General features: G+C 43.9%; 1 protein-coding gene across 1 annotated transcript; it reads left to right on the forward strand.

The window, feature by feature from the left end:
* LOC120061570 (UHRF1-binding protein 1-like) lies at positions 1-27,235 on the forward strand. The gene is made up of 22 exons (XM_039011480.1): positions 1-23; positions 316-478; positions 6,098-6,136; positions 6,330-6,421; positions 6,592-6,781; positions 9,302-9,442; positions 9,644-9,814; positions 10,009-10,192; positions 17,785-17,871; positions 18,882-19,052; positions 20,200-20,348; positions 22,275-22,416; positions 22,619-22,812; positions 23,222-24,171; positions 24,310-24,495; positions 24,650-24,816; positions 25,002-25,144; positions 25,303-25,453; positions 25,862-26,124; positions 26,304-26,412; positions 26,525-26,568; positions 27,119-27,235. Exons 1-22 carry the CDS (start codon positions 1-3, stop codon positions 27,233-27,235), a joined length of 3,876 nt encoding a protein of 1,291 aa, XP_038867408.1.
* Positions 27,236-27,439: the final 204 nt, after the last annotated feature.

The raw sequence follows: 27,439 nt of genomic DNA on the forward strand, positions 1-27,439 counted from the left end.
ATGAAGCCAGATGGAGAGCTATGGTGGGACTCTGGCCAAGACACTGACTGTTACTACAGCCTGGGATTCAATTAGACCTACAGCATGAACCTCACAATTACATCTCACTGCCAATATCACTGCCAAAAGCCAACCTTGGTCAGACTAGCATCTCATTTCAACCACAGTGTCTCACAAAGCCTCCTAAACCTTGTAAACCGCACAAACATATGTAGAAATTAGTGAACGCAGCAATATGTCTGGTTTACGTCACACACGCAACACACATCTCAATGGTTTCCTTAACTAACCTCTCTCCCATTCCTTTGTATGAAGGTTCACCAAGAACCTGTCCCCAGACAAGATCAATCTTAGCACGCTGAAGGGCGAGGGCCAGCTATCCAACCTGGAGCTGGATGAGGAGGTGCTGCAGAACATGCTGGACCTTCCCACCTGGTTGGCTGTCACCCGGGTCTACTGCAACAAGGCTGCAATCAGGGTGAGACAACTGTGTTCTTCTGATAATAAACCATGTCAAATCCATATCAGTCTTTCCCTAGGGCTGTGGCGTATATGAAATTTTGTCAGCCGGTTATTGTCATGCAAAATACTGCCGGTCTCACTGTAATTGACCGTTAATTAACATAAACACGTTTGGCATCTCCCGGCCTCCACACTAGAGGTCGACCGATTTATGATTTTTCAATGCCGATACCGATTATTGGAGGATCAAAAAAAGTCAATATCGATTAATCGACCGATTCTTTTTATTTTATTTTTTATATATATATATTTGTAATAAATGACAACAACAATACTGAATGAACAATGAACACTTTTATTTTAACTTAATATAATACATAAATAAAATCAACTTAGTCTCAAATAAATAGTGCAAAAACACAGTGTTGGAGAAGAAAGTAAAAGTGCAATATGTGCCATGTTAAAAAAGCTAGAGTTTAAGTTCCTTGCTCAGAACATGAGAACATATGAAAGCTGGTGGTTCCTTTTAACATGAGTCTTCAATATTCCCAGTTAAGAAGTTTTAGGTTGTAGTTATTATAGGAATTATATGACTATTTCTCTCTACCATTTGTATTTCATATACCTTTGACTATGAGATGTTCTAATAGGCACTTTAGTATTGCCAGCCTAATCTCGGGAGATGATAGGCTTGATATCATTAACAGCGCTGTGCATCCCAGCATTGCTAAGAGCTGCTGTTTGAATAAATGCTTATGACCCTGCTGCTGCCTACCACCGCTCAATCAGACTGCTCTTTCAAATATCAAATCATATACTTAATTATAACATAGTAAACACACAGAAATACGAGCCTTAGTTCATTAATATGGTCAAATCCAGAAACGATCATTTCGAAAAAATAAACGTTTATTCTTTCAGTGAAATACGGAAACGTTACGTATTTTATCTAATGGGTGGCATCCCTAAGTCTAAATATTACTGTTACATTGCACAACCTTCAATGTTATGTCATAATTATGTAAAATTTTAGCAAACTAATTTCGGTCTTTGTTAGGAATAACAGTTCGCAACGAGCCAGGAGTCCCAAACTGCTGCATATACCCTGGCTCTGCCTGCACTGAACGCAATAGAAGTGACACAATTTCCCTAGTTAATATTGCCTGCTAACATGAATTTCTTTTAATTACATATACAGGTTTAAAAATATATACTTGTGTATTGATTTTAAGAAAGGCCAATATTGATGTTTACGGTTAGGTACATTATTGCAACGATTGTGCTTTTTTCGCGAATGCGCTTTTGTTAAATCATCAAGTTGAAGTAAGCTGTGATTCGATGATAAATTAACAGGCACCACATTGATTATATGCAATGCAGAACAAGCTAGTTAACCTAGTAATATCATCAACCATGTGTAGTTAACTAGTGATTATGTGAAGATAGTTTTTTTTATAAGTTTAATGCTAGCTAGCAACTCCTTGCAGCCACAAGGTCCCTTTGATGCTGCACTTGCGTAACAGCCACACAGTCTCCTCGTGGATTGCAATGTAATCGGCCATAATCGGCATCCAAAAAGGCAGATTACTGATTGTTATGAAAATTTAAAATCGGCCCTATTTAATCGGCCATGTCGATTAATCGGTCGACCTCTACTCCACACGTACAAGCTGCTGATGCGTCTTTGGAACATCTACATTTAAAAAAGCCTAATAAATCAATTGAATATAAAACATCACAATAAATCCATTATTTATTTTAGGCAGGTCTAAGGAAACATTATGATATGAAGAAAAAGTATTTCAGAAAATGAGTTGGCCTACTGTAGGTCTATGTTATCTGACTATGCTCCATGTCATAGGCTGTAGGCATGTTCATTAAGCTGACAACATGTGCTTGTAAGTCCTGTGCCATTTATTTTATGATTTTATAAACTCAGCAAAAAAAGAAACGTCCTTTTTTTCAGGACCCTGTCTTTCAAAGATAATTCGTAAAAATCCAAATAACTACACAGATCTTCATTGTAAAGGGTTTAAACACTGGTTCCCATGCTTGTTCAATGAACCATAAACAATTAATGAACATGCACCTGTGGAACGGTCGTTAAGACACCAACAGCTTACAGACGGTAGGCAATTAAGGTCACAGTTATGAAAACTTAGGACACTAAAGAGGCCTTTCTACTGACTCTGAAAAACACCAAAGGAAAGATGCCCAGGGTCCCTGCTCATCTGTGTGAACATGCCTTAGGCATGCTGCAAGGAGGCATGAGGACTGCAGATGTGGCCAGGACAATAAATTACAATGTCTGTACTGTGAGATGCCTAAGACAGCGCTACAGGGAGCCAGGATGGACAGCTGATCGTCCTCGCAGTGGCAGACCACATGTAACAACACCTGCACAGGATCGGTACAACTGAACTTCACACCTGCGGGACAGGTACAGTATGGCAACAACTGCCCGAGTTACACCAGGAATGCACAATCCCTCCATCAGTGCTCAGATTGTCCGGAATAGGCTGAGAGAGGCTGGACTGAGGGCTTGTAGGCTTGTTGTAAGGCAGGTCCTCACCAGACATCACTGGCAACAACGTCGCCTGTGGGCACAAACCCACCGTTGCTGGACCAGACAGGACTGGCAAAAAGTGCTCTTCACTTACGAGTCATGGTTTTGTCTCACCAGGGGTGATGGTCGGATTTGCGTTTATCGTCGACGGAATGAGCGTTACACCGAGGACTGTACTCTGGAGCGGGATCGATTTGGAGGTGGATAGTCCGTCATGGTCTGGGGCGATGTGTCACAGCATCACTGGACTGAGCTTGTTGTCATTGCAGGCAATCTCAACGCTGTGCGTTACAGGGAAGACATCCTCCTCCCTCATGTAGTACCCTTCCTGCAGACTCATCCTGACATGACCCTCCAGCATGACGATGCCACCATCCATACTGTTCGTTCTGTGCGTGATTTCCTGCAAGACAGGAATGTCAGTGTTCTGCCATGGCCAGCGAAGAGCCCGGATCTCAAGCACGTCTGGGACCTGTTGTATTGGAGGGCGAGGGCTAGGGCCATTCCCCCCAGAAATGTCCGGGAACTTGCAGGTGCCTTGTGGAAGAGTGGAGTAACATCTCACAGCAAGAACTGGCAAATCTGGTGCAGTCCACGAGGAGGAGATGCACTGCAGTACTTAATGCAGCTGGTGTCCACACCAGATACTGTTACTTTGACCAGATACTGTTATTTTGACCCCCCCTCCCCCCCTTTGTTCAGGGACACATTATTCAATTTCTGTTAGACACATGTCTGTGGAACTTATTCAGTTTGTCTCAATTGTTGAATCTTATGTTCATACAAATATTTACACATGTTAAGTTTGCTGAAAATAAACAGTTGACAGTGAGAGGACGTTTCTTTTTTTGCTGAGTTTAGTAAGAAAAATAACTGAATAAAATAAAAAGGATATTTTCACCCATTCTATTCTCAATTTAATCTTGTCTTTCCTAGTATGTATAATTTGTTTTGATTTAGAATGGCCCATTATCAAATGGGCAGGAACAGGGGCAGGAGAAAAAAAGACCTGTCCCCTGCATTCACTCGAATAGCGAATGGAGGCTCCACGCTTTCCCAATGAGTCGTTTTTCAATGATGCCCGGTAGGCTGCTTTGGTTTTATAACGGAGGATGTGCTTAATATGAGCAGCTGAGAAATCAATATAATTACAGTTATTTCACGCCATGCCTCAACCACTATTTGAGGAGCATGCTCTCGCTGCACAACAGGTGATATTCCGCCCAAACTCTGTATGCCATGGGCTCTCCAACCTTGTTCCTGCAGCTACCCAGTGCTTAATTTGGGAAAATCGATAGTAACATGTTTTCGCAAACAAAAAAATATTTCACTAAACTGTTGACAACCCCTTTTTCTGCGCTTGAGAAAGGAATGAAGGAGAGAGGGGGGGAGATATTCTCTAGCTAGGCTGTGTAAAGGCTATTTGACCAAGAAGGAGAGTGATGGCGTGCTGCATCAGATGACCTGGCCACCACAATCACCCGACCTCAACCCAATTGAGATGGTTTGGGATGAGTTGGACCACAGAGTGAAGGAATAGCAGCCAGCAGGTGCTCAGCATATGTGGGTACTCCTTCAAGACTGTTGGAAAAGCATTCCTCATGAAGCTGGGTAAGAGGATGCCAAGAGTGTGCAAAGCTGTCATCGAGGGAAAGGGTGGCCGACTGAAAGCAAAATATATTTTGGTTTGTTTAACACTTTTTTTTGGTTACTACATGATTCCATATTGATGTTTTCACTATTATTCTACAATGCAGAAACTAGTCAAAAGAAAAACCCTTGAATGAGTAGGTGTGTCCAAACTTTTGACTGGTACTGTATATCACAGCATTCATTATGTAGTTAATATCATGACAATAGGCGAGACCCAAATACAGACACAGGAGGCAGATGGTTGGAGTTCAAGATGTTTAAAAAAATCCAAAGGGAATAGGCAAGAGAATGGTCGTGGACAGGCAAAGGTCATAACCAGATCAGAGTCCAGGAGGTACAGAGTGGCAGGCAGGATCGAGGTCAGGGCAGGCAGGCGGGTACAGAGTCCAGAACAGGCAAGGGTCAAAACCGGGAGGACTAGAAAAAGGTGAAAAGGCAAAGCAGGGAAACGGGAAAAACCGCTGGTAGGCTTGGACATACAAGACGAACTGGCACAGAGAGACAGGAAACACAGGGATAAATACACTGGGGAAAACAAGCGACACCTGGAGGAGGTGTGACAGTTAAAGCTGGAATCCTTCATGGTGAAACAGCAACATCCGATTGCCACGTCCGTTACTGCAAACAACGAAAACAGCCCCCCCCCCCCCCCCCCCCCCCCACAGAAATCATTGCATGCGTGATAGAAGAGCACAATATGTACTCTAAATATTTTCCCCATGCTGCGGACACTCCTCGGCTCGGTAACAAAAACAATAAGAATGATGGTGGCCAGTGGCACTGTATCCCGCTACTGCGGATTCAATCTTTAAGGTCATAATTTGCAGACCAAAGGAAGATTAATGTGAAAGCAGCAAAGCACTGCCAGGCAAAACCTATTGTGAGCGGTTTGACAAGACCATGTTATTGTGGTTTCACCGTGTAGCCTTTAGCTCCATCAATGAAAGCCATAGAGGGCATAAGCTACCCATGCTCCCTGGTAGCAGTCCAGAGATAAGCAGCACTGCGGTCTGATAACACTGAGATCAGTGCACGTGTCTCTAGACTCACTGCTATCTCAAGATAACAGAGAGTGAGAAACAGCGTGGAAGAACACAAAAGGTCAGAGGCTAGCAACAGCACTGGCCACAGCCCTGAATAGAGCAGCCTGTTTAGGGGGATGTGGACTAGATCCGAGGAGATGAGCTCTGTGTGGGTTGATTCTGTAGGGCCCTGGTGTCCCTTTTATCTTCAGTATTACTAGTTTGAAGCCAGTCTAGGTCAGATATTAGTCTGTAAGGAGAGGTCTAAAAGCACAAGCCTCAGTGTTTCTTGGTGTAAGCTCTCTTTTGCACAGTGAATGATGAACATTCCAGTAGAACAGTGCTGAGGAAAGTGTTTGTGCATGACTGGTCCGTGCTGTTTTGTCTCCCTTAGATACAGTGGACAAAGTTGAAGACCAGCCCTATTTGCCTGGTATGAATTCTGCCCTTTGTTCTATTCCTCCATGAGTTTGTTGACTTTTCTCTTTTTCTTTCTCTCGCTCTCCATCTGTCCCTCTCCCTTTCTTTCTCTTGTAACAGATTGTATTGGTTTCATGTTGTTATACTGCTATCATGGTGTGGCCTCAGGCTATAGCCTACAATGTTGACCCATGGTATCCTTGCAGTTCCTGGACAAGGTAGAAGTGGAGATGAGAACGTGTGAGGAGCCCCGCGCCCCAAATGGCCCCTCCCCTATTGCCATCACTGCTGGCCAGAGGTATGCCTTATCTGTTCTCTGTTTGGAACCTTTTGAGGGATTTTATTGTTCATGCTCTTTACCAGTGAAAGGATAGGTACATAGTTATTTGCAATTGTTCATATGTTGTAAAAATAATGTGATAAAGTCTACATTCTCATCAAATGTTCTATTCCTGTGTTTTTCTGCAGTGAGTATGGCTTTGCTGAGAAGGTGGTGGAGGGTATGTCAGTCATCATCAACTCCATCACCATCAAGGTGCAGTCCCGTGCCTTCCACGCCTCCTTCGAGCTCTGGCAACTCCAGGGTAACAGTCTCAACCCCAAATGGCAGAAGACTGACCTCCGCTACACCCGCATCACGGACCCAAAAAGAGGAGAGGTACGCTCACATAATTTAATTAACACGGTTATATTGCATTTATGCATATACCTCCCCCTGTGTTCACCTTCCTTCCTGTCAAGCCACAGTATATATTGTACAGCATATCCAGGTTACATGGTACAGTTAGTACAGCATGTCCAGGTTACATGGTACAGTTAGTACAGCATGTCCAGGTTACATGGTACAGTTAGTACAGCATGTCCAGGTTACATGGTACAGTTAGTACAGCATGTCCAGGTTAGATGGTACAGTTAGTACATCATGTCCAGGTTAGATGGTACAGTTAGTACATCATGTCCAGGTTACATGATACAGTTAGTACAGCATGTCCAGGTTACATGGTGCAGTTAGTACAGCATGTCCAGATTACATGGTACAGTTAGTACAGCATGTCCAGGTTACATGATACAGTTAGTACAGCATGTCCAGGTTACATGATACAGTTAGTACATCATGGCCAGGTTACATGATACAGTTAGTACAGCATGTCCAGGTTACATGATACAGTTAGTACAGCATGGCCAGGTTACATGATACAGTTAGTACAGCATGTCCAGGTTACATGATACAGTTAGTACAGCATGTCCAGGTTACACGATACAGTTAGTACATCATGTCCAGGTTACATGGTACATCATGTCCAGGTTACATGGTACAGTTAGTACATCATGTCCAGGTTACATGATACAGTTAGTACATCGTGTCCAGGTTACATGGTACAGTTAGTACATCATGTCCAGGTTACATGGTACATCATGTCCAGGTTAGATGGTACAGTTAGTACATCATGTCCAGGTTACATGGTACAGTTAGTACAGCATGTCCAGGTTAGATGGTACAGTTAGTACATCATGTCCAGGTTACATGATACAGTTAAGTACATCATGTCCAGGTTACATGGTACAGTTAGTACAGCATGTCCAGGTTACATGGTACAGTTAGTACAGCATGTCCAGGTTACATGATACAGTTAGTACATCGTGTCCAGGTTACATGGTACAGTTAGTACATCATGTCCAGGTTACATGGTACATCATGTCCAGGTTAGATGGTACAGTTAGTACATCATGTCCAGGTTACATGGTACAGTTAGTACAGCATGTCCAGGTTAGATGGTACAGTTAGTACATCATGTCCAGGTTACATGATACAGTTAAGTACATCATGTCCAGGTTACATGGTACAGTTAGTACAGCATGTCCAGGTTAGATGGTACAGTTAGTACAGCATGTCCAGGTTAGATGGTACAGTTAGTACATCATGTCCAGGTTACATGGTACAGTTAGTACAGCATGTCCAGGTTACATGGTACAGTTAGTACATCATGTCCAGGTTAGATGGTACAGTTAGTACAGCATGTCCAGGTTACATGATACAGTTAGTACATCATGTCCAGGTTACATGGTACAGTTAGTACAGCATGTCCAGGTTACATGGTACAGTTAGTACAGCATGTCCAGGTTACATGGTACAGTTAGTACAGCATGTCCAGGTTAGATGGTACAGTTAGTACATCATGTCCAGGTTACATGGTACAGTTAGTACATCATGTCCAGGTTACATGGTACAGTTAGTACATCATGTCCAGGTTAGATGGTACAGTTAGTACAGCATGTCCAGGTTACATGGTACAGTTAGTACAGCATGTCCAGGTTAGATGGTACAGTTAGTACATCATGTCCAGGTTACATGGTACAGTTAGTACATCATGTCCAGGTTAGATGGTACAGTTAGTACAGCATGTCCAGGTTACATGATACAGTTAGTACAGCATGTCCAGGTTACATGGTACAGTTAGTTCAGCATGTCCAGGTTACATGGTACAGTTAGTACAGCATGTCCAGGTTACATGATACAGTTAGTGCAGCATGTCCAGGTTACATGGTACATCATGTCCAGGTTACATGGTACAGTTAGTACATCATGTCCAGGTTACATGATACAGTTAGTGCAGCATGTCCAGGTTACATGGTACATCATGTCCAGGTTACATGGTACAGTTAGTTCAGCATGTCCAGGTTACATGGTGCAGTTAGTACAGCATGTCCAGGTTACACGATACAGTTAGTACAGCATGTCCAGGTTACATGGTACAGTTAGTACAGCATGTCCAGGTTACATGGTACAGTTAGTTCAGCATGTCCAGGTTACATGATACAGTTAGTACAGCATGTCCAGGTTAGATGGTACAGTTAGTACAGCATGTCCAGGTTACATGGTACAGCATGTCCAGGTTCCAAAGTCACTGTATCTATTTTTCAGGCCAGCAGTAAATCACTTAATTCGGCCAATTGTTTAGTGGGGTTTTTTTTGTTAAGATTTTTTTGCCCCTCTAAATGAGATTCAGTAATCAAGTTATCAGGAAATGCATATGCGTAAGCCTCAGAGATGACCTCTTTTACATGGTCTCCCTGTTTGTCTCGTAAAGACAAAGATTGTTAGGCCAGTTTACATCTGGCTCCTCCTACACACTGGTTTCCTAATATGTATATTGTGTCTGTCTGTTCAACCTCCCAGGTGTTGACATTTAAGGAGATCAACTGGCAGAGTCTGCGTATCGAGGCCGATGCCATAGAGAGTGAGGACCAGGACCTGAACAGTACCCCACTACGCCTCATCACCAACCAGGGACGCATCCGCATTGCCTTGAAGCGCAGGGTAAGACTGGGCCATGGGGGTGGGGTTTTCTTGATGTGACTTTTCCCCAACTGTTTACCCATGTTACAGTTTCTCAAATGCAACTGTTCTCATGGTGTATCATAGGTAAATCAACAAACAACATTGTGTCATTGACTAAGCAGTAAAGTGATTGTCTTATGACGACTAACCAGGTTTCTCCTCTCTTTAATCATACCCCAGCTGAAGGACTGTAACGTGCTGGCCTCTAAGCTGCTCTTCATCCTGGATGACCTGCTGTGGGTGCTGACGGACTCTCAGCTCAAAGCTGTCATCCACTACGCCAAGTCCCTGAGCGAGGCTATGGAGAAGTCTGCCCAGCAGAGGAAGAGCATGGCCGCAAAGTCCCTACAGGTACCATCCTTCCGCCTTCCTCTTATGTGTTAGAAACAGTACAGTCTGCAGCCCACACTTATATTGTACTGCAGTTCAAGTCTAACTATATTACTGAACTGCTGTCTATCTACTCTCAAACATTTTGTATAGATATTATAATAGCCTGTGTAATAATTGCAGTCATATTGTTGATATTATTCTCTCTGTGTTAGACTGCACCACCTTCCCCTGGTATACACGCTCTATGGACAAACCCTCCACCCTCTCCCAGTGGTGGAGTCCCCAGTACCCTGGACCAGTACTTTGATCAACACGATGTCAAAGAGTCCTCCTACCACACCTTCATCTCTCGTCTAGACCTGCACATATGCAACGACAGTTCCTCAGCAGACCCCGGTTAGTCCCACAGACACCCCAAAGATATGCCATGCACAGAATTAGACTATAACCTATGACCCTCAAACTCATCTCTGGACCTTGAAGCCAGTTCCACTGCGTTTTTTTCAATGTTGCCCTCTAATCAGGGACTGATTTAGAACTGGGACACCAGGTGTGTGCAATTAATTATCAGGTAGAACAGAAAACCAGCAGGCTCCAGACCTCGTAGGTTAAGAGTTGAATAGCGCTGACCTGTGACCTTTGTAGCTTTTCTGCCTGAAGTGATCTTATCTCTCATTTCTGGTTGTCTTTAATTTAGACAATTAGTGGGTGAAAACACGCTTTGGTAATGAAATTTCACTTCCTATTGTTATAAAATAAAAATGCGATGCTGCTTCTCGCAGCGACTTTTGAGGATTTTACATGGTGGTGTGGTCAAATCAAACTTTATTGCTTACTTTACAAGCCCTTAACCCACAGTGCAGTTCAAGAAGAAGAAAATATTTACCAAGTAGACTAAAATAAAAAGTAACACAATAAGAATAAGAATAACAATAACGAGGCTAATACAGGGGGCACCGGTACTGAGTCAGTGTGTGGGGGTACAGGCTAGTTGAGGTAATCTGTACATGTAGGTGGGGGCGAAGTGACTATGCATAGGTAACAAACAAACAGCGAGTTGCAGCAGGGTACAAAAGGGAGGGGGGGGGGGGGGGTCAATGTAAATTGTCCGGTGGCGATTTAATGAATTGTTAAGCAGTCTTACGGCTTGGCGGTGGAAGCTGTTGAGGAGCCTTTTGATCCTAGACTTGGCACTCAGGTACTGGTGGTCTTCTGCAAAGTTGTTTCCACGGGTGGCAAAAAGCTAAATTAACATGACACAAGCTGAATTAAATGTAAAAGGCTTTGAAAATAAACAGCCGCAGTTTGCCTCAGTGCGCCGCTGACATTTCAGAGATACGCTCGTTTTTCAGAGAAATCTATATATGGAAAGCGTATACTAAAATATTAAAATACTACATTTAATTTCTCTAAATCAATAACGGTCTTACCTCTATATTGTTTTATGTCCTCCGGATTGGATAAGATGACGAGTTCAACGGTGAGCCTGTCAGTTTGCCTTAATTCTCTCACAGCATCCAGCCTAGCTGCCCTTTTCCAGATTGTTGACCACTTTTTTTCTCTGGCCTCCATTTATTTAGTCGCCCTAATATTGGCCATCCTGCTAGGGTAAAAAACTCCAATAACCTTTGAACAGATTATGATAGAGCAGGGGTTCCCAAACTTTTTTGGCCGACGACCCCAACCATGTGAAAATAATTATGTAATTAACAGCCAATGTTAACTTTTTTTATTTGGTGCTATTGCAGTCAATTGAAAAAAATCGAACAGTATTTTTGATTGTCTTCTCAACTCACCATCGCATACTTTTAATGTGGGGCTGTATGACAGTCGATTGCAAATAAGTCTGATATAATGTCTCTTATCTCACCACCACAAATGAGATGGGTGTGCTTGATAAATGTTGCGTTGGAGCTTCTCAAAATCAGGGGGCGTGGTTGACAGTGTGCACTAGAGGTCGACCGATTAATCGGAATGGCCGATTAATTAGGGACGATTTCAAGTTTTCATAACAATCGGAAATCGGTATTTTTGGACACCGATTATATTTTTTTACACCTTTATTTAACTAGGCAAGTCAGTTAAGAACACATTCTTATTTTCAATGACGGCTTAGGAACGGTGGGTTAACTGCCTTGTTCAGGGGCAGAATGACAGATTTTTACCTTGTCAGCTCGGGGATTCAATCTTGCAACGTTACGGTTAACTAGTCCAACGCTCTAACCACCTGCTTTACATTGCACTCCACGAGGAGCCTGCCTGTTACGCGAATGCAGTAAGAAGCCAAGGTAAGTTGCTAGCTAGCATTAAACTTATCTTATAAAAAACAATCAATCAATCAATCATAATCACTAGTTAACTACACATGGTTGATGATATTACTAGTTTATCTAGCGTGTCCTGCGTTGCATATAATCGATGCGGTGCGCATTCGCGAAACAGGACTGTCGTTGCTCCAACGTGTACCTAACCATAAACATCAATGCCTTTCTTAAAATCAATACACAAGTATATATTTTTAAACCTGCATATGTAGTTAATATTGTCTGCTAACATGAATTTTTTTAACTAGGAAAATTGTGTCACTTCTCTTGCAACAGAGTCAGGGTATATGCAGTAGTTAGGGCCGCCTGGCTCTTTGCGAACTGTGTGAAGACTATTTCTTCCTAACAAAGACAGCCAACTTCGCCAAATGGGGGATGATTTAACAAAAGCGCATTTGCGAAAAAAGCACAATGTTGCACGACTGTACCTAACCAGAAACATCAATGCCTTTCTTAAAATCAATACACAGAAGTACACTGCTCAAAAAAATAAAGGGAACACTTAAACAACACAATGTAACTCCAAGTCAATCACACTTCTGTGAAATCAAACTGTCCACTTAGGAAGCAACACTGATTGACAATAAATTTCACATGCTGTTGTGCAAATGGAATAGACAAAAGGTGGAAATTATAGGCAATTAGCAAGACACCCCCAATAAAGGAGTGATTCTGCAGGTGGTGACCACAGACCACTTCTCAGTTCCTATGCTTCCTGGCTGATGTTTTGGTCACTTTTGAATGCTGGCGGTGCTTTCACTCTAGTGGTAGCATGAGACGGAGTCTACAACCCACACAAGTGGCTCAGGTAGTGCAGCTCATCCAGGATGGCACATCAATGCGAGCTGTGGCAAGAAGGTTTGCTGTGTCTGTCCGCGTAGTGTCCAGAGCATGGAGGCGCTACCAGGAGACAGGCCAGTACATCAGGAGACGTGGAGGAGGCCGTAGGAGGGCAACAACCCAGCAGCAGGACCGCTACCTCCGCCTTTGTGCAAGGAGGAGCACTGCCAGAGCCCTGCAAAATGACCTCCAGCAGGCCACAAATATTTTTAAACCTGCATATTTAGCTAAAAGAAATCCAGGTTAGCAGGCAATATTAATCAGGTGAAATTGTGTCACTTCTCTTGCGTTCATTGCACGCAGAGTCAGGGTATATGCAATAGTTTGGGCCGCCTGGCTCGTTGCGAACTAATTTGCCAGACTTTTACGTAATTATGACATAACATTGAAGGTTGTGCAATGTAACAGGAATATTTAGACTTATGGATGCCACCCGTTAGATAAAATACGGAACGGTTCCGTATTTCACTGAAAGAATAAACGTTTTGTTTTCGAGATGATAGTTTCCGGATTCGACCATATTAATGACCTAAGGCTCGTATTTCTGTGTGTTATTATGTTATAATTAAGTCTATGATTTGATAGAGCAGTCTGACTGAGCGGTGGTAGGCAGCAGCATGCTCGTAAGCATTCATTCAAACAGCACTTTCGTGCGTTTTGCCAGCAGCTCTTCGCAATGCTTAAAGCATTGCGCTGTTTATGACTTCAAGCCTATCAACTCCCGAGATTAGGCTGGTGTAACCGATGTGAAATGGCTAGCTAGTTAGCGGGGTGCGCGCTAATAGCGTTTCAAACGTCACTCGCTCTGAGACTTGGAGTAGTTGTTCCCCTTGTTCTGCATGGGTAACGCTGCTTCGAGGGTGGCTGTTGTCGATGTGTTCCTGGTTCGAGCCCAGGTAGGAGCGAGGAGAGGGACGGAAGCTATACTGTTACACTGGCAATACTAAAGTGCCTATAAGAACATCCAATAGTCAAAGGTATATGAAATACAAATGGTATAGAGAGAAATAGTCCTATAATTCCTATAATAACTACAACCTAAAACTTCTTAACTGGGAATATTGAAGACTCATGTTAAAAGGAACCACCAGCTTTCATATGTTCTCATGTTCTGAGCAAGGAACTTAAACGTTAGCTTTCTTACATGGCACATATTGCACTTTTACTTTCTTCTCCAACACTTTGTTTTTGCATTATTTAAACCAAATTGAACATGTTTCATTATGTATTTGAGGCTAAATTGATTTTATTGATGTATTATATTAAGTTAAAATAAGTGTTCATTCAGTATTGTTGTAATTGTCATTATTACAAATACATTTTAAAAATCGCCCGATTAATCGCTATCGGCTTTTTTTGGTCCTCCAATAATCGGTATCGGCTTTGAAAAATCAAAATTGGTCGACCTCTAGTGTGCACCTCCTCTCTGCTGTCACATCCAACCTGGATCGATATTTGGTTTTAATGCAGACGAGAGCACTGAATCCAGCTTCACACAGATATGAGCTGGCGAAGGGTAGTCTACCATGAGTCTTATGGTGTTTTCAAGACAACTGGGAACTCAAAAAATACGAGATCAAATCATGATGTCAGTGATCTTCAGGTCGGAAAGTCCGAGCTCTAGAAAGAGGCCTGAGTTCCTGAGTTGGAATTCGGAGTTGGATGACTGTTGAAAAATATTTTCCCAGTCGGAGCTTGTTTCTTTCAAAGTTCACAGTTGTCTTGAACGCACTGAAGTCGGAAGTCAGAGATTTCAGAGTTCCCCGTTGTTTTGAATGCGGCATTAATGCGCAGAGGGAGACGGCAGGGTATTTCCTTTGAGTCAGGAACCAAAACTCCTCCATAGTGACCCGTGAATGCGTTGTCTGCAGCATTCGGTCACATGACAGCTCGACCAGCTGTTCGATTTCACTTCCTGGCGTGTTAACTGAGCCAGGATCACAGTCAAACGGATTGGGTAGTAGGTCCCAAAGTGTTCTTCCAAGCGTTGGATGTGAGCAGTCACCACTTGTGTGGGACACTCACTGATGCTGTTTTCTGTTATTTTCTTTTCAATACAGAAAGTCAACCAAGTCTGTATTTTTTTACATCCTTTGTGAACGACAACAGTTCCTCTCTCAATGTGAAAAATGTTTCCAACACTCCCCCTGGATAACCACTAAGCCTCGGTTTGAAATAGGAGACACATTCATAACTAGAGTGCAGAGGCCTGCCCGCCATCCCGGCATAGATGGAGCCTCATCTGTGCAAAAGCCCACCATTCGATCCCATATGGAATCTGTTTTTCGTCAATATAGCCACGCAGCACACTGAACATCCCCTATGCCGTTTCATGCTCGGGAATCGTAAGACAGAACAATATGTCCTCATGAATAGCTTCCCCCTACATGTATAGCGAACAAAAGTCAATGCATGGGCATCTCTGCCCTCACAGCTGATGTCCATTTGGAGAGCATAATCTCTCCGTTTCCCAGTCTGCTGTCCCCACATGCTTCAAGATGGCCACCATTGTTCCTGTACCCAAGAAAGCAAAGGTAACTGAACTAAATGACTATCACCCCATAGCACTCACTTTTGTCATCATTAAGTGCTTTGAGAGACTAGTCAAGGATCATATCACCTCTACCTTACCTGTCACCCTAGACCCACTTCAGTTTGCTTACTGCCCCAATAGATCCACAGACGATGCCATCGCACTGCACAATGCCGTATCCCATCTGGACAAGAGGAATACCTATGTAAGAATGCTGTTGATTGACTATAGCTCAGCATTTAACACCATAGTATCCTCCAAGCACATCATCAGTACTCCCTGTTCACCCATGATTGCGTGGCCATGCACGCCTCTAACTCAATCAAGTTTGCAGACGACACAACAGTAGTAGGCTTGATTACTCACAATGACGAGACAGCCTACAGGGAGAAGGCTCTGGGAGTGTGGTGCCAGGAAAATGACCTCTCACTCAACGTCAACAAAACAAAGGGGATGATCGTAGACTTCAGGAAACAGCAGAGGGAGTAACCCCCTATCCACATCAACGGGACCACAGTGGAGATGGAAAGCTTCAAGTTTCTACACATCACTGACAAACTGAAATGGTCCAACCACAAAGACAGTGTGGTGAAGAATTTTTTTGAGGCACCTAAAACCCTCACAAACTTTTACAAAAGTTCAAAAGTATCTATATCCACAGTAAAACAAGTCCTATATCGACATAACCTGAAAGGCCACTCAGCAAGGAAGAAGCCACTGCTCCAAAACCGCCATAAAAAAGCCAGACTACGGTTTGCAACTGCACATGGGGACAAAGATCGTTCTTTTTGGAGAAATGTTCTCTGGTCTGATGAAATAAAAATAGAACTGTTTGGCCATAATGACCATCGTTATGTTTGGAGGGAAAAGGGGGAGGCTTGCAAGCCGAAGAACACCATCCCAACCGCGAAGCACGGGGGTGGCAGCATCATGTTGTGGGGGTGTTTTGCTGCAGGAAGGACTGGTGTACTTCACAAAATTGATGGCATCATGAGGGAGGAAAATTATGTGGATATATTGAAGCAACAGCTCAAGACATCGGTCAGGAAGTTAAAGCTTGGTCGCAAATGGGTCTTCCAAATGGACAATGACCACAAGCATACTTCCGAGTTGTGGCAAAATGGCTTAAGGACAACAAAGTCAAGGTATTGGAGTGGCCATCACAAAGCCCTGACCTCAACCCCATAGAAAATGTGTGGGCAGAACTGAAAAAGCGTGTGCGAGCAAGGAGGCCTACTCAGTTACACCAGCTCTGTCAGGAGGAATGGGGCAAAATTCACCCAACTTATTGTGGGAAGCTTGTGGAAGGCTACTGAAACGTTTGACCCAAGTTAAACAATTTAAAGGCAATGCTACCAAATACTAATTGAGTGTATGTAAACTTCTGACCCACTGGGAATGTGATGGAAGAAATAAAAGCTGAAATAAATCATTCTCTCAACTATTATTCTGACATTTTACATTCTTAAAATAAAGTGATGATCCTAACTGACCTAAAACAGGGAATTTTTACTGGGATTAAATGTCAGGAATTGTGAAAAATGTAGTTTACATGTATTTGGCTAAGGTGTATGTAAACTTCCAACTTCAACTGTACATAGACTTTAAATCACTGGCCACTTTAATAATGTTTACATATTTTGCATTTGTCATCATATGTATATACTATATTCTATTCTACTGTGTCTTAGTTTATTCCGCTCTGACATTGCTCGTCCATATATTTATATATTCTTAATTCCATTCCTTTACTTAAATTTCTGTGTGTTGTTGTGACATTTTTAGATATTACTTGTTAGATATTACTGCACTGTTGGAGCTACAAACACAAGCATTTCGCCACACCCACAATAACATCTGCTAAACACAATTATGTGACTGATACATTTTGATTTGATTTGATCAAAGTCTCTGTAATAATGTGTAGTTTCATAGTGTAGATGGCATAGCCATTCACTGTGGGAATGATTCAAGTGCAACGGTCAGGTGCGGCCTTTTCCCATGATCTAAGGGGCGCTCTCTCGTTTAATTTTATCTTTTAGATTTTAAGAATTTTCATGTAGATTTTTAAGGTTAACCACATTACAATGATTTTGAGATACAAAGACGATGTATATATTTTTTTCTTCTTCAGGATTTTGGAAATTCTCCCGCGATCCCATTGTTTGGTTTTCCTAGAGGAGTATTTACACAAAAATCCACCCTCCAATTAGTCTTGATGATGAAAGTTAGTTGTCAGAGTTGTCAGAGGTGAACAAAGCTTTTGACCTCTGACCTCTCATGTCACACAGATGAGCCTCCTCCTCCATGCTCCCATGGTGCAATGCAGCTGACCTTCCGTAAGCTTGGTTTTGACTACTACCCCATCCACAGGCCTGGTGAGTGTACTTCCCCCGATCGGTCAAGAGACTTGTGCTACTATTTGTTATAATTAGAGCTCACGTTTATTCACTGCTGTCCACAACGTTCTTTGTTAGTGCTCCCACTGAAATCTCAACCTCCATTCAGACTTCTAGTAAGCCTCCTCTCCATTCATTCATGAAAACTAATAGCCTTTTTGTACATAGTTTTAAGGGACCAAAAGTATTGGGACAAATTCACTTATGTGTGTTAAAATAGTCAAAAGTTAAGTATTTGGTCTTAATACTCATATTCATAGCACACAATGACTGCATCAATCTTGTGACTCTATACATTTGTTGGAAACATTTGCTATTTGTTTTGGTTATAATCCTGAATGAATCGTGAATAATGATGAGTGAGAAAGTTAGACGCACACATATCATACACCCCCCCCCGCCAAAATAAATGCTAACCTACCCTGTTATTGTAATGGTGAGAGGTTAGAATGTCTTGGGTGTATGATATGTGTGTGTCTAACTTTCTCAATCCTTATTATTCACGATTAATTCAGGCTTATCTGTAATCATTGTAACATGATTCCTAGTATATGAAACCTCAACCTCCATTCAGACTTCTATTAAGCCTCCTCTCCATTCATTCATGCAAACTAATAGCCTGGATGGCGAAGGATGCCCATTGCTATTATTCTCAGTGGAATTATTTGACTGTAGAATGTGGAGCACCTCAATTCCTTCTAAAACTCTCCACTTCACTTCATCAGAACTACTGGTCTGTTACACAATTATGGAAAACACATTTTAAGGGAGATTGGATTGGTTTGCTTGAGCAATCATGCTAAATCCCAGATCAAATAGTAAAAACAAAGCTTTGGAAAAAAATACTTTAAGTTGATGTATATAACTGGGATGTTATATATATATTTTTATTAGGGTGAGAGATGGAATCTTTTCAACAATAACCCTGGTGATGCAGTGAACCCTATTGTATAACCTTAATGTATGACTTTGTATGATATGACCTGCAGGTGATGGCTGTCGGCATTGGGAGCGTCACTGTGGGGCGATGGATGCCCGGGCCCAGTGGGCTGGCTTACTACTGCAGGAGTTCCAGAGGAGGGTGGAAGCGTCAGGGATCCCTGGGCCAGACTCTAAGGTCCCCAACCAGGTCAAGGACTTCCCCGCCAAGAGGACCCAGGGTGAGACTTACTACAACACACTGCCAGGTCCTCTTACTGTTGTAGGAATCTGATCCACCAACAGACAAATACTACATAAACAAAAGTATGTGGACACCCCTTCAAATTAGTGGATTCGGCTATTTCGGCCACACCCGTTGCTGACCGGTGTATAAAATTGACCACACAGCCATGCAATCTCCATAGATATCATTGGCAGTAGAATGGCTTTACTGAAGAGCTCAGTGACTTTCAACGTGGCACCGTCATAGGATGCCCCCTTTCCAACAAGTCAGTTGGTCACATTTCTGCCCTGCTAGAGCTGCCCCGGTCAACTGTAAGTGTTGTTATTGTGAAGTAGAAACGTCTAGGAGCAACAACGGCTCAGCCGTGACGTGGTAGGCCACATAAGCTCACAGAACGGGACCCCAAGTGCTGAAACATGTAGGGCTTAAAATTGTCTGTCCTCGGTTGCAACACTCACTACCGAGTTCCAAACTGCCTCTGGAAGCAAATTTGGGTTTGGCAGATGCCAGGAGAACGCTACCTGTCCGAATGCATAGTGCCAACTGTAAAGTTTGGTGGAGGAGGTATAATGATCTGGGGCTGTTTGTTATGGTTCGGGCTAGGCCCCTTAGTTACAGTGAAGGGAAATCTTAACGCTACAGCATACATTGACATTCTAGACAATTCTGCTCTTCCAACTTTGTGGCAACAGTTTGGGGAAGGCCCTTTTCTATTTCAGAATGAAAAGTCCATACAGAAATGGTTTGTCAAGATCGGTGTGGAAGAACTTGACTGGCCTACAAAGAGCCCTGACCTCAACTCCATCGAACACCTTTGGGATGAATTGGAATGCCGACTGCGAGCCAGGCCTAATCGCCCAACATCAGTGCCCGACCTCACTAATGTTCTTGTGGCTGAATGAAAGCAAGTCCCCGCAGCAATGTTCCAACATCAAGTGGAAATCCTTCCCGGAAGAGTGGAGGCTGTTATAGCAGCAAAGGGGGGACCAACTCCATATTAATGCCCATGATTTTGGAATGAGATGCTCGACGAGCAGGTGCCCACATGCTTTTGGTAATGTAGTGTACCTACTGATGAGAATAAATGGTTATTTACAAGTCACAGATACTGACGCTAAAAGTTCGACTTATGATATACACAGATGGACAACCCACCCCCAAGGCCAGCCCTCCTGAAAGGGAGCAGATCTCCAAGAGGACCTCAATAGCACAACCTCTCCCGGGGAACCCTCTTAAGAGGCTCCGCTCCAGCTGTGTGGTGGTACGAATGGATGACTTGGATATACATCAGGTGAGACAGGACTACCTATGTACATCTCTCCGTTAGGCTTCCTCTGACATTGTTTTCTGTAATGAAGGCAGTCAAAGTATGCTATTCATTTTAAAAGGCTATCAATGGCAAGGACAGAAGACATGGAATGCAGCTGGTTGCGTAGAATCGAGACTGGTTGAAGACAGGAAAGCCATGTGAAGAAAATGAAATACTCTCTATGCACTATTACATGAATTCCTAACCTGGCAATGTAGTCTTAGTTATATCACAGTAAGAGGGGAAACCCTTTTCTCCTCGCCACACTCGAGTGCCCTAAAGCTTGTCAGCTGTGATGTAGAAAAACCCCTGCCAACACAAATAGAGCTAAGCAGTTCCTACTTTTACAGCCATAGAGGAAATCAGATATAATATGCAGCAAGCCATGATAAGGGGTATTTTGGGCTTGAGTTGGTGGTAATTCCCCTTTTCTCTGTAAAAAAAAAAAAAGTAAGACCTTTTGTAGTTTCCTTTCATGAGAACCAGAGGTATTGGGACAGTGACAGTGTTTTGTCGTTTTGGCTCTGTACTCCAGCACTTTGGATTTGAAAGGATACAATGATTGAGATTAAAGTGTAGACTGTCAGCTTTAATTTGAGGGTTTACTATTTTCATCCATATCGGGTGAACCGTTTAATAATTACAGCACTTTTTGTACATAGTCCTCCCATTTTAGGGGACTAAAAGTATTGAGACAAATTCACATATGTGTATTAAAGTAGTTTCTATACACTTCTACATTAATGTGGATGCCACCAAGGTTACGGATAATCCTGAATGAATCGTGAATAATGATGAGGGTGAAAGTTACAGATCCATAAATGTCATACCCCCCCAAAAATGCTAACCTCCCCTGTTATTGTAATGGTGAGAGGTTAGCATGACTTGGAAGTATGCTAACCTCCCCTGTTATTGTAATGGTGAGAGGTTAGCATGTCTTGGAGAATATGCTAAACTCCCCTGTTATTGTAATGGTGAGAGGTTAGCATGTCTTGGAGGTATGCTAACCTCCCCTGTTATTGTAATGGTGAGAGGTTAGCATGTCTTGGAGGTATGCTAACCTCCCCTGTTATTGTAATGGTGAGAGGTTAGCATGTCTTGGAGGTATGCTAACCTCCCCTGTTATTGTAATGGTGAGAGGTTAGCATGTCTTGGGAATATGAAATTTCTACGTCTAACTTTCTCACTCATCATTATTCACGATTCATTCAGGGTTATCCGTAACCATGGTGGCATCCACATTAATGTAGAAGTGTTAAGAAACATATGATATTCTTATTTACAATAAAAGTGAATGAAATGAAAAAATACATGATTTATCATACATTTTTATTGGGCACAAAATAATCTGAAATACAACCAAAACAAACAGCAAATGCATCCAACAAATTTGTAGAGTCACAAGCTTGATGTAATCATTGCATGCTATGAATACGGGACCAAATACTTAACTTTTGACTACTTTAATACACACAAGTGCCAGGTCGCAATTGTAAATGAGAACTTGTTCTCAACTTGCCTACCTGGTTAAATAAAGGTGAAATAAATAAAATAAATAAACAAGTTAATTTTTCCCAATACTTTTGGTCCCCTAAAATGGGGGGGACTATGTACAAAAAGTGCTGTAATTTCTAAACGGGGAAAATACCCTCAAATTAAAGCTCACAGTCTGCACTTTAACTTCGTAGTCATTATAATTTCATCCACAGAGCCAAAACAACAACAAAATTGTCACTGTCCCAATACATTTGGAGCTTACTGTAGTTAATAGTGCATTAAGTTCCTTTTACACTACTTTCACTCTGACAGTCAGAAAACTCATCATTACTTTTAAGGTTTTGTGTGAGAAAAGCACTTAAGAAATCAAATTCACATGAATCATTATTACCACCCCCTCCCCTCACACAGGTGTCTACAGGGGGACGCCACAGCAAGAAGACCCAGTCCTTAATATCCTGTAACCGCAAGGCCCTGAACCTAGCAGACAATATACCAGCCATCCACCTGCAATTCACAGAGTATTACTTCCCTGACGACCCCGGTTTGCCTGGTATGAGCTAACCATATACTGTTGTGTGTGTTTCTTGCCAACTGCTATTTAGTCATTATCCTAGTAAATGATTCAAACTGTAGTTTCTTGCTGATCCTCCAATTAAATATTCAGTTCTCTTCTGGTGAAAGAAACAAACCATTAGAATATTATCTTACAACTGAAAATATGTCCCTCTCTCCATCCCCCTCTCCTTCCCCAGTACCCAATACTAACCTATATGCCCAACTGAACGGCCTACAGCTGTGCCTGGACCCTGCCAGTCTTCTGTGGGTCAACCTGTTCTCTAGGGGCCTGATGCGTACCCTGGAGCAGGTCAAAGCCTTCTACCACCTCCAGGACAGCAGCAAGGCAGAGGAGCACATGGACATCCACATGGACGCAGCTCAGATCAAGGTGAGACTGGTTGAATAAACCCAGACCAAGCTGTCAGAAGAAGAGTTGCATAATTGCGGTCAGTGGTCCCTTTTAGCAGCAGAATAGAGTTGCATCATTGCAGTCAGTGTCCCTTTTGGCAGCAGAGTACAGCTCATTACACAACTTTAAGTCATTTCAAGTGTTTCTAGTGTTGTTCAACCTTCCAGATGTTTGCCCTTAGGGACTTTTGTGTAGAAATACTGCTCTATTTGGTAATGGGTATGCAGTTCAGTTTTGTAATGCTTCTGGCTTTCGTCTCCAGTTTTCTCTCCAATGAAATGGAAAGGGCCCATTTAAACTTTGGTGTTGGTGTTATTACTGGGTTAGTGTATCAGGTCAGGAGATGACTGTGTTCCTGTTTCTGTGCCTCCCCCCTGTCTGTCTACAGCTGATCATTCCCCTGGAGTCATCCATTATGGACCACCAGGACCGGCCCCAGTCCCTAAGCGTCACCGTCCCCCAGATGGTCCTCAGCAACACACGCCACTCCCCCCACGGCACCCGGGCCGACCTCCACACCACCTACAGCAGTTTCTCCACCTGCCACTTCTTCCAGTCAACTCCCCCTTGCTCCTTCCCCCGAGACCAGAGCTCCTTCCTCCCGCTACCCTCTGCCTTCCTCCAGCACTCCCTGGAGATGGAGCCCCTGTCCCTGTCTGAGAGGAGGCCCCTAAGGCCCAAGGATGTTTGGTTCCTCAGCCTGTCCCGTCTGTCCATGAGCTTCGAGGGGGCGCGGAAAAGCAACAGGGGCAGAGCTCACCCCTTCGTGGAGCCTTTCACCATTTCTGTGTGGATGTGTCGTCCGTCTGCGTTTAAGGGCAGTTCCCTGGTCTCCTCCCCCAATAAACCAGCTCCTGTTGATCCCAACCATAAAACCCCAGAACAGCAGGAGAACCACCTCCCGCCCAACCTGGAACACAACCAGGACAGTCGACAGGAGGCTGTAGTGGCTTCTATCCACTTCCTGGCTCAGGCCATCACACCGGTCAAGGTGTGGCTCAACCACTACCAGTATGTTGCCCTGTTGCGGATGAAGGACACCCTGGCCAGGCTGGGGCACGAGCTGGGCCGGGACACCAGGGACGCTAAGCAGGCCAGGGGCCAGGAGGCTAACCCCCCTACGGTGTGCCTAGCCCTCCTAATGGACTCAGTGGAGCTGGGGCTCCTGCTACCACCTGCAGCCATGGAGCCAGAGGAGGCCCACACCCCAGGGTCTGAAAGCCCCAGCCTGACAGACTCCGATCTCTCCCCCACTCACCAGGCTACTTCGCCAGACCCTCTGGAGGACAGTGGGATAGGAAACACCACTGCCACCGTCAACAGCTCTCCTCCCCTTGAGCAGGAGGTGGATGGTGTGGTAGAGGAGGCTAGCGAGGCAGTGGAGGTCATGGAGGGGGAGATGGCCCAGGGGGATGGCAGTGGTCCTGTTCCCTCTCCTCCCTTCTCCCCTGAACACCATCCCTCCCTCCTGTCCAGGGACCCCTCTACCTTCAGCCTGGAGGGAGAGCTGTCCACTGCCCTCACCTCCACCAAGGACGTCACCAAAGATGCCTTTAGTGCCTCCCTGGACCTGACTAAAGGGGCGTTCTCTATCACAAAAGATGCCTTCAGCTTCATGAGTCGTGGGTCGGGGATGAGCAAGCTGTTCAATCCACAGGCGAAGTAGGTTTCCCAGCATGCTCTCCTGCTGTGCTGTTGTCATTACACCATATGGTTCAGCTCTTCCAGGTCCATATTGTAAACTGTATGGATGTGGTTTTACTGGTGTGAATGAACATACAGACTGTTGACCCAAACTCACCCTCTGTTTGTGTAGGGAGCAGCGCGACGAGGTGTCCCACATGGCCAGCCTGCGGCTCCAGTCCATGAACCAGTCTCTCTCACAGCACTCATTTGACAGTGCTATCCTGGACAGGAGCCTGCCCAACGACCACCTCTCAGTGGAAAGCGACGCCAGCGAGAACGTTGTCATCCTCATGGATGGTAACTCCCCACAATATCAACAGTCACTTCAAACTCTACAACACACATGCATATTGTATCAAGAGAATAGAGAACATTTAAAAATAAAGATATACTATCTATCTAGTAAGATGATTTAAAAACAATAATCTTGAATCCCACTGGACAATAGAGTTTTGTCCCTGTGTGTTCTGTTGTGGTTTCAGAGTCAGGGGTAGAGTCCATGATGCGACCCAACGGCACCCCGGGGCCCAGTGGAGGCAGTCCTGCCCTGAGGACAGAGGGGGGGTCCTCAGCTGACCTGAGCAGCTCCCTGTCCCAGAGCATTGAGGACATCACACAGGACACAGTGGGTCCCATTTACATACATACACTGTCCAGTGTGACATTACAGAGGCATTGTCAGCACTTTCACTGTATATGCTCAGCAATCATACTGTATTTGTAAGCTGAGGCAAGCAGAATTGTTATTGTGATTCACTGATTGTGCTGTGGTGTGCTGTGCAGACCTCTGTGTTGTTGCTGGTGCTCAGTGGGATGGCCTGTGTGGCAGACCTGAAGGGAGAGGACCTGGTGGTGGCAGTGGAGGCCCAGGATCTCATCCTAAGACAGATGGGCAACGTCAGGGTCTCTGACCTGCTGGCCGAACTGATGCCAGGTAACTGCAAGCTACGGATGGAACTATGCTTTTATCCATTCTGGATGACCGCCAGACGCAGATTTGGATAATAATCCAGCGTAAAAACACTGCCTCTGTCAGTCATCGAAAATGAAGTAGAACTTAACTACCTAAAGACCCTGCACTTTACTGAGGTTGGTTTATATTATTTGTTTTTTTGTGTGATGTGTGTGTCTTAATGTGCTTAGACCCCAGGAAGAGAGCAGCTAATAGGCATCCATAATAAATAGAAATACATACTCATATTGTGATATAATCACTCCTGTAATCACCTCACTCTCCCAGTGTAACTACTAAAGACTCTCAATGCTACTTTTAGACCACTCTGCATCCATAATACCCATTCTTTGACTACACAACACACCATTTTTTACATGATGTCCGTAGCGCCAGGTGGGTCTACCGTTGGCCAGAGGCAAGGCTGCAGGGCAGTTCCCGTGGTGGGCATACGGATGGAGATGGGTCCTTCTGCAGCGCGGCATGGTTCTCTGTCTGCGTTGGTGGGTCACCTGGAGCTGGGTGTGCGAGGCTGTCGGGTGGATCTGTTGGTTTCTACCCTGGCCACCCTGGGGCCCTTCCTGGAGGATGAGCTCAGTGCTGACGTCCAACCCATTAAGATCTGGCTGGAAAACGTCACTATCACTCTGAAGGTCAGCTGGTAACGGAGACTATGGAACTCTGTTGGGGTCAGATAATGTTATTTGATGTGTAGCCTGTTTTTATACGTGGTAAGATCCCAACAGCGTTCCATAGGATACAGATTGACTAAATGACAGTTAGCCTGCCATCCATGTAATGGAGTTAACCAGTGTTTTCCCCCCCTGTTTAGGATGATGGTCCCAAGGTCTACCCCACGGCCCCCCAGCCCCAACCTGTCACCTTTACCATAGACCAGGTGGTTGTGGAGCGATCTGATGACGGCATATTGAGAATCAAAGGTGATTGGGGGAGAGGAGACGGACATGTCTTTGAATATTACAATGATTTTGTCTCTTACTGCTTGAATGACATCGAATAACATTTCTAAATATGTATGGTCTTGTCTTGCAGGTGGTGAAGGCACAGTCCCAAGAGACTCAGCAGGTGGTGCTGTGGTATGTTTGGACAAGCCAGACAGTTTTTGTTCTGTCCAACAATCGCAGATCACGGTAGATCTCTACACCCACACACTGGCTCACCAGTATCAGTAAGGATTAGGCTAGTTCGAACCACCATGTAAAATGAAAGCATAGCATACATAAAGTGATTATTCACGATAGCACAGTCCCTACAATAGTTGCATTGTACTTATGGTTTTTAACCTTAAATGTGTGTGAAACGGTTGATATAGAAACGCATGTACTCACAGGGCTTAAATGGAATACTTTTAAGTTACATTTTGGATGATTAGATAAAGATAAGGCCACACTGCCATCAACTATGCATCTACTGATACAGATCCTGTGTTCCTGTTGTAATAGCAGAAGGATCAATTCCTACCGAGACAGTTGTAGTACTCTTGTTCTTGTCTGGTTCTCTTGTTAAGGCTAAGAGGGGCCAAATCAGGGTAGCAATTACAGCTGAAGAGATTTAGCCTACTTGCCCTGGCAAATAAACATTATTTAGAAGTGAAAAGCAATAAAGACAACAACCTTTTCCCTTCAGAATACTTTCCTGGAGTCGCAGCTATCGGAAGCTCAGTCGGCCCTCTCTCAAGCCCTCACTGACCGAGAGCGTCTCCTCTTGGAAGTCAGGAAGTATGACCCCATGTTTGACCTGTGACCGCTTTACTTCCCCGGCCAGCAGAGGGCAATATACTGGCACTGCATCAATAAGGGAGTAAAGGAACTGAAAGAAATGTCTGGACAAAATTAGCTGTCTGAACCCAGGCATATGACAATTTCTTAAGAACAGTGATGAATACCTAACAGTGGAATCCACCCTGATGGTTCCAAAGTTAAAGCTCTTGTAATGAATTGCACAAAC

The sequence above is a fragment of the Salvelinus namaycush genome, chromosome 16 (genome assembly GCF_016432855.1).
Source record: "Salvelinus namaycush isolate Seneca chromosome 16, SaNama_1.0, whole genome shotgun sequence".
Lineage (NCBI taxonomy): Eukaryota > Metazoa > Chordata > Actinopteri > Salmoniformes > Salmonidae > Salvelinus > Salvelinus namaycush.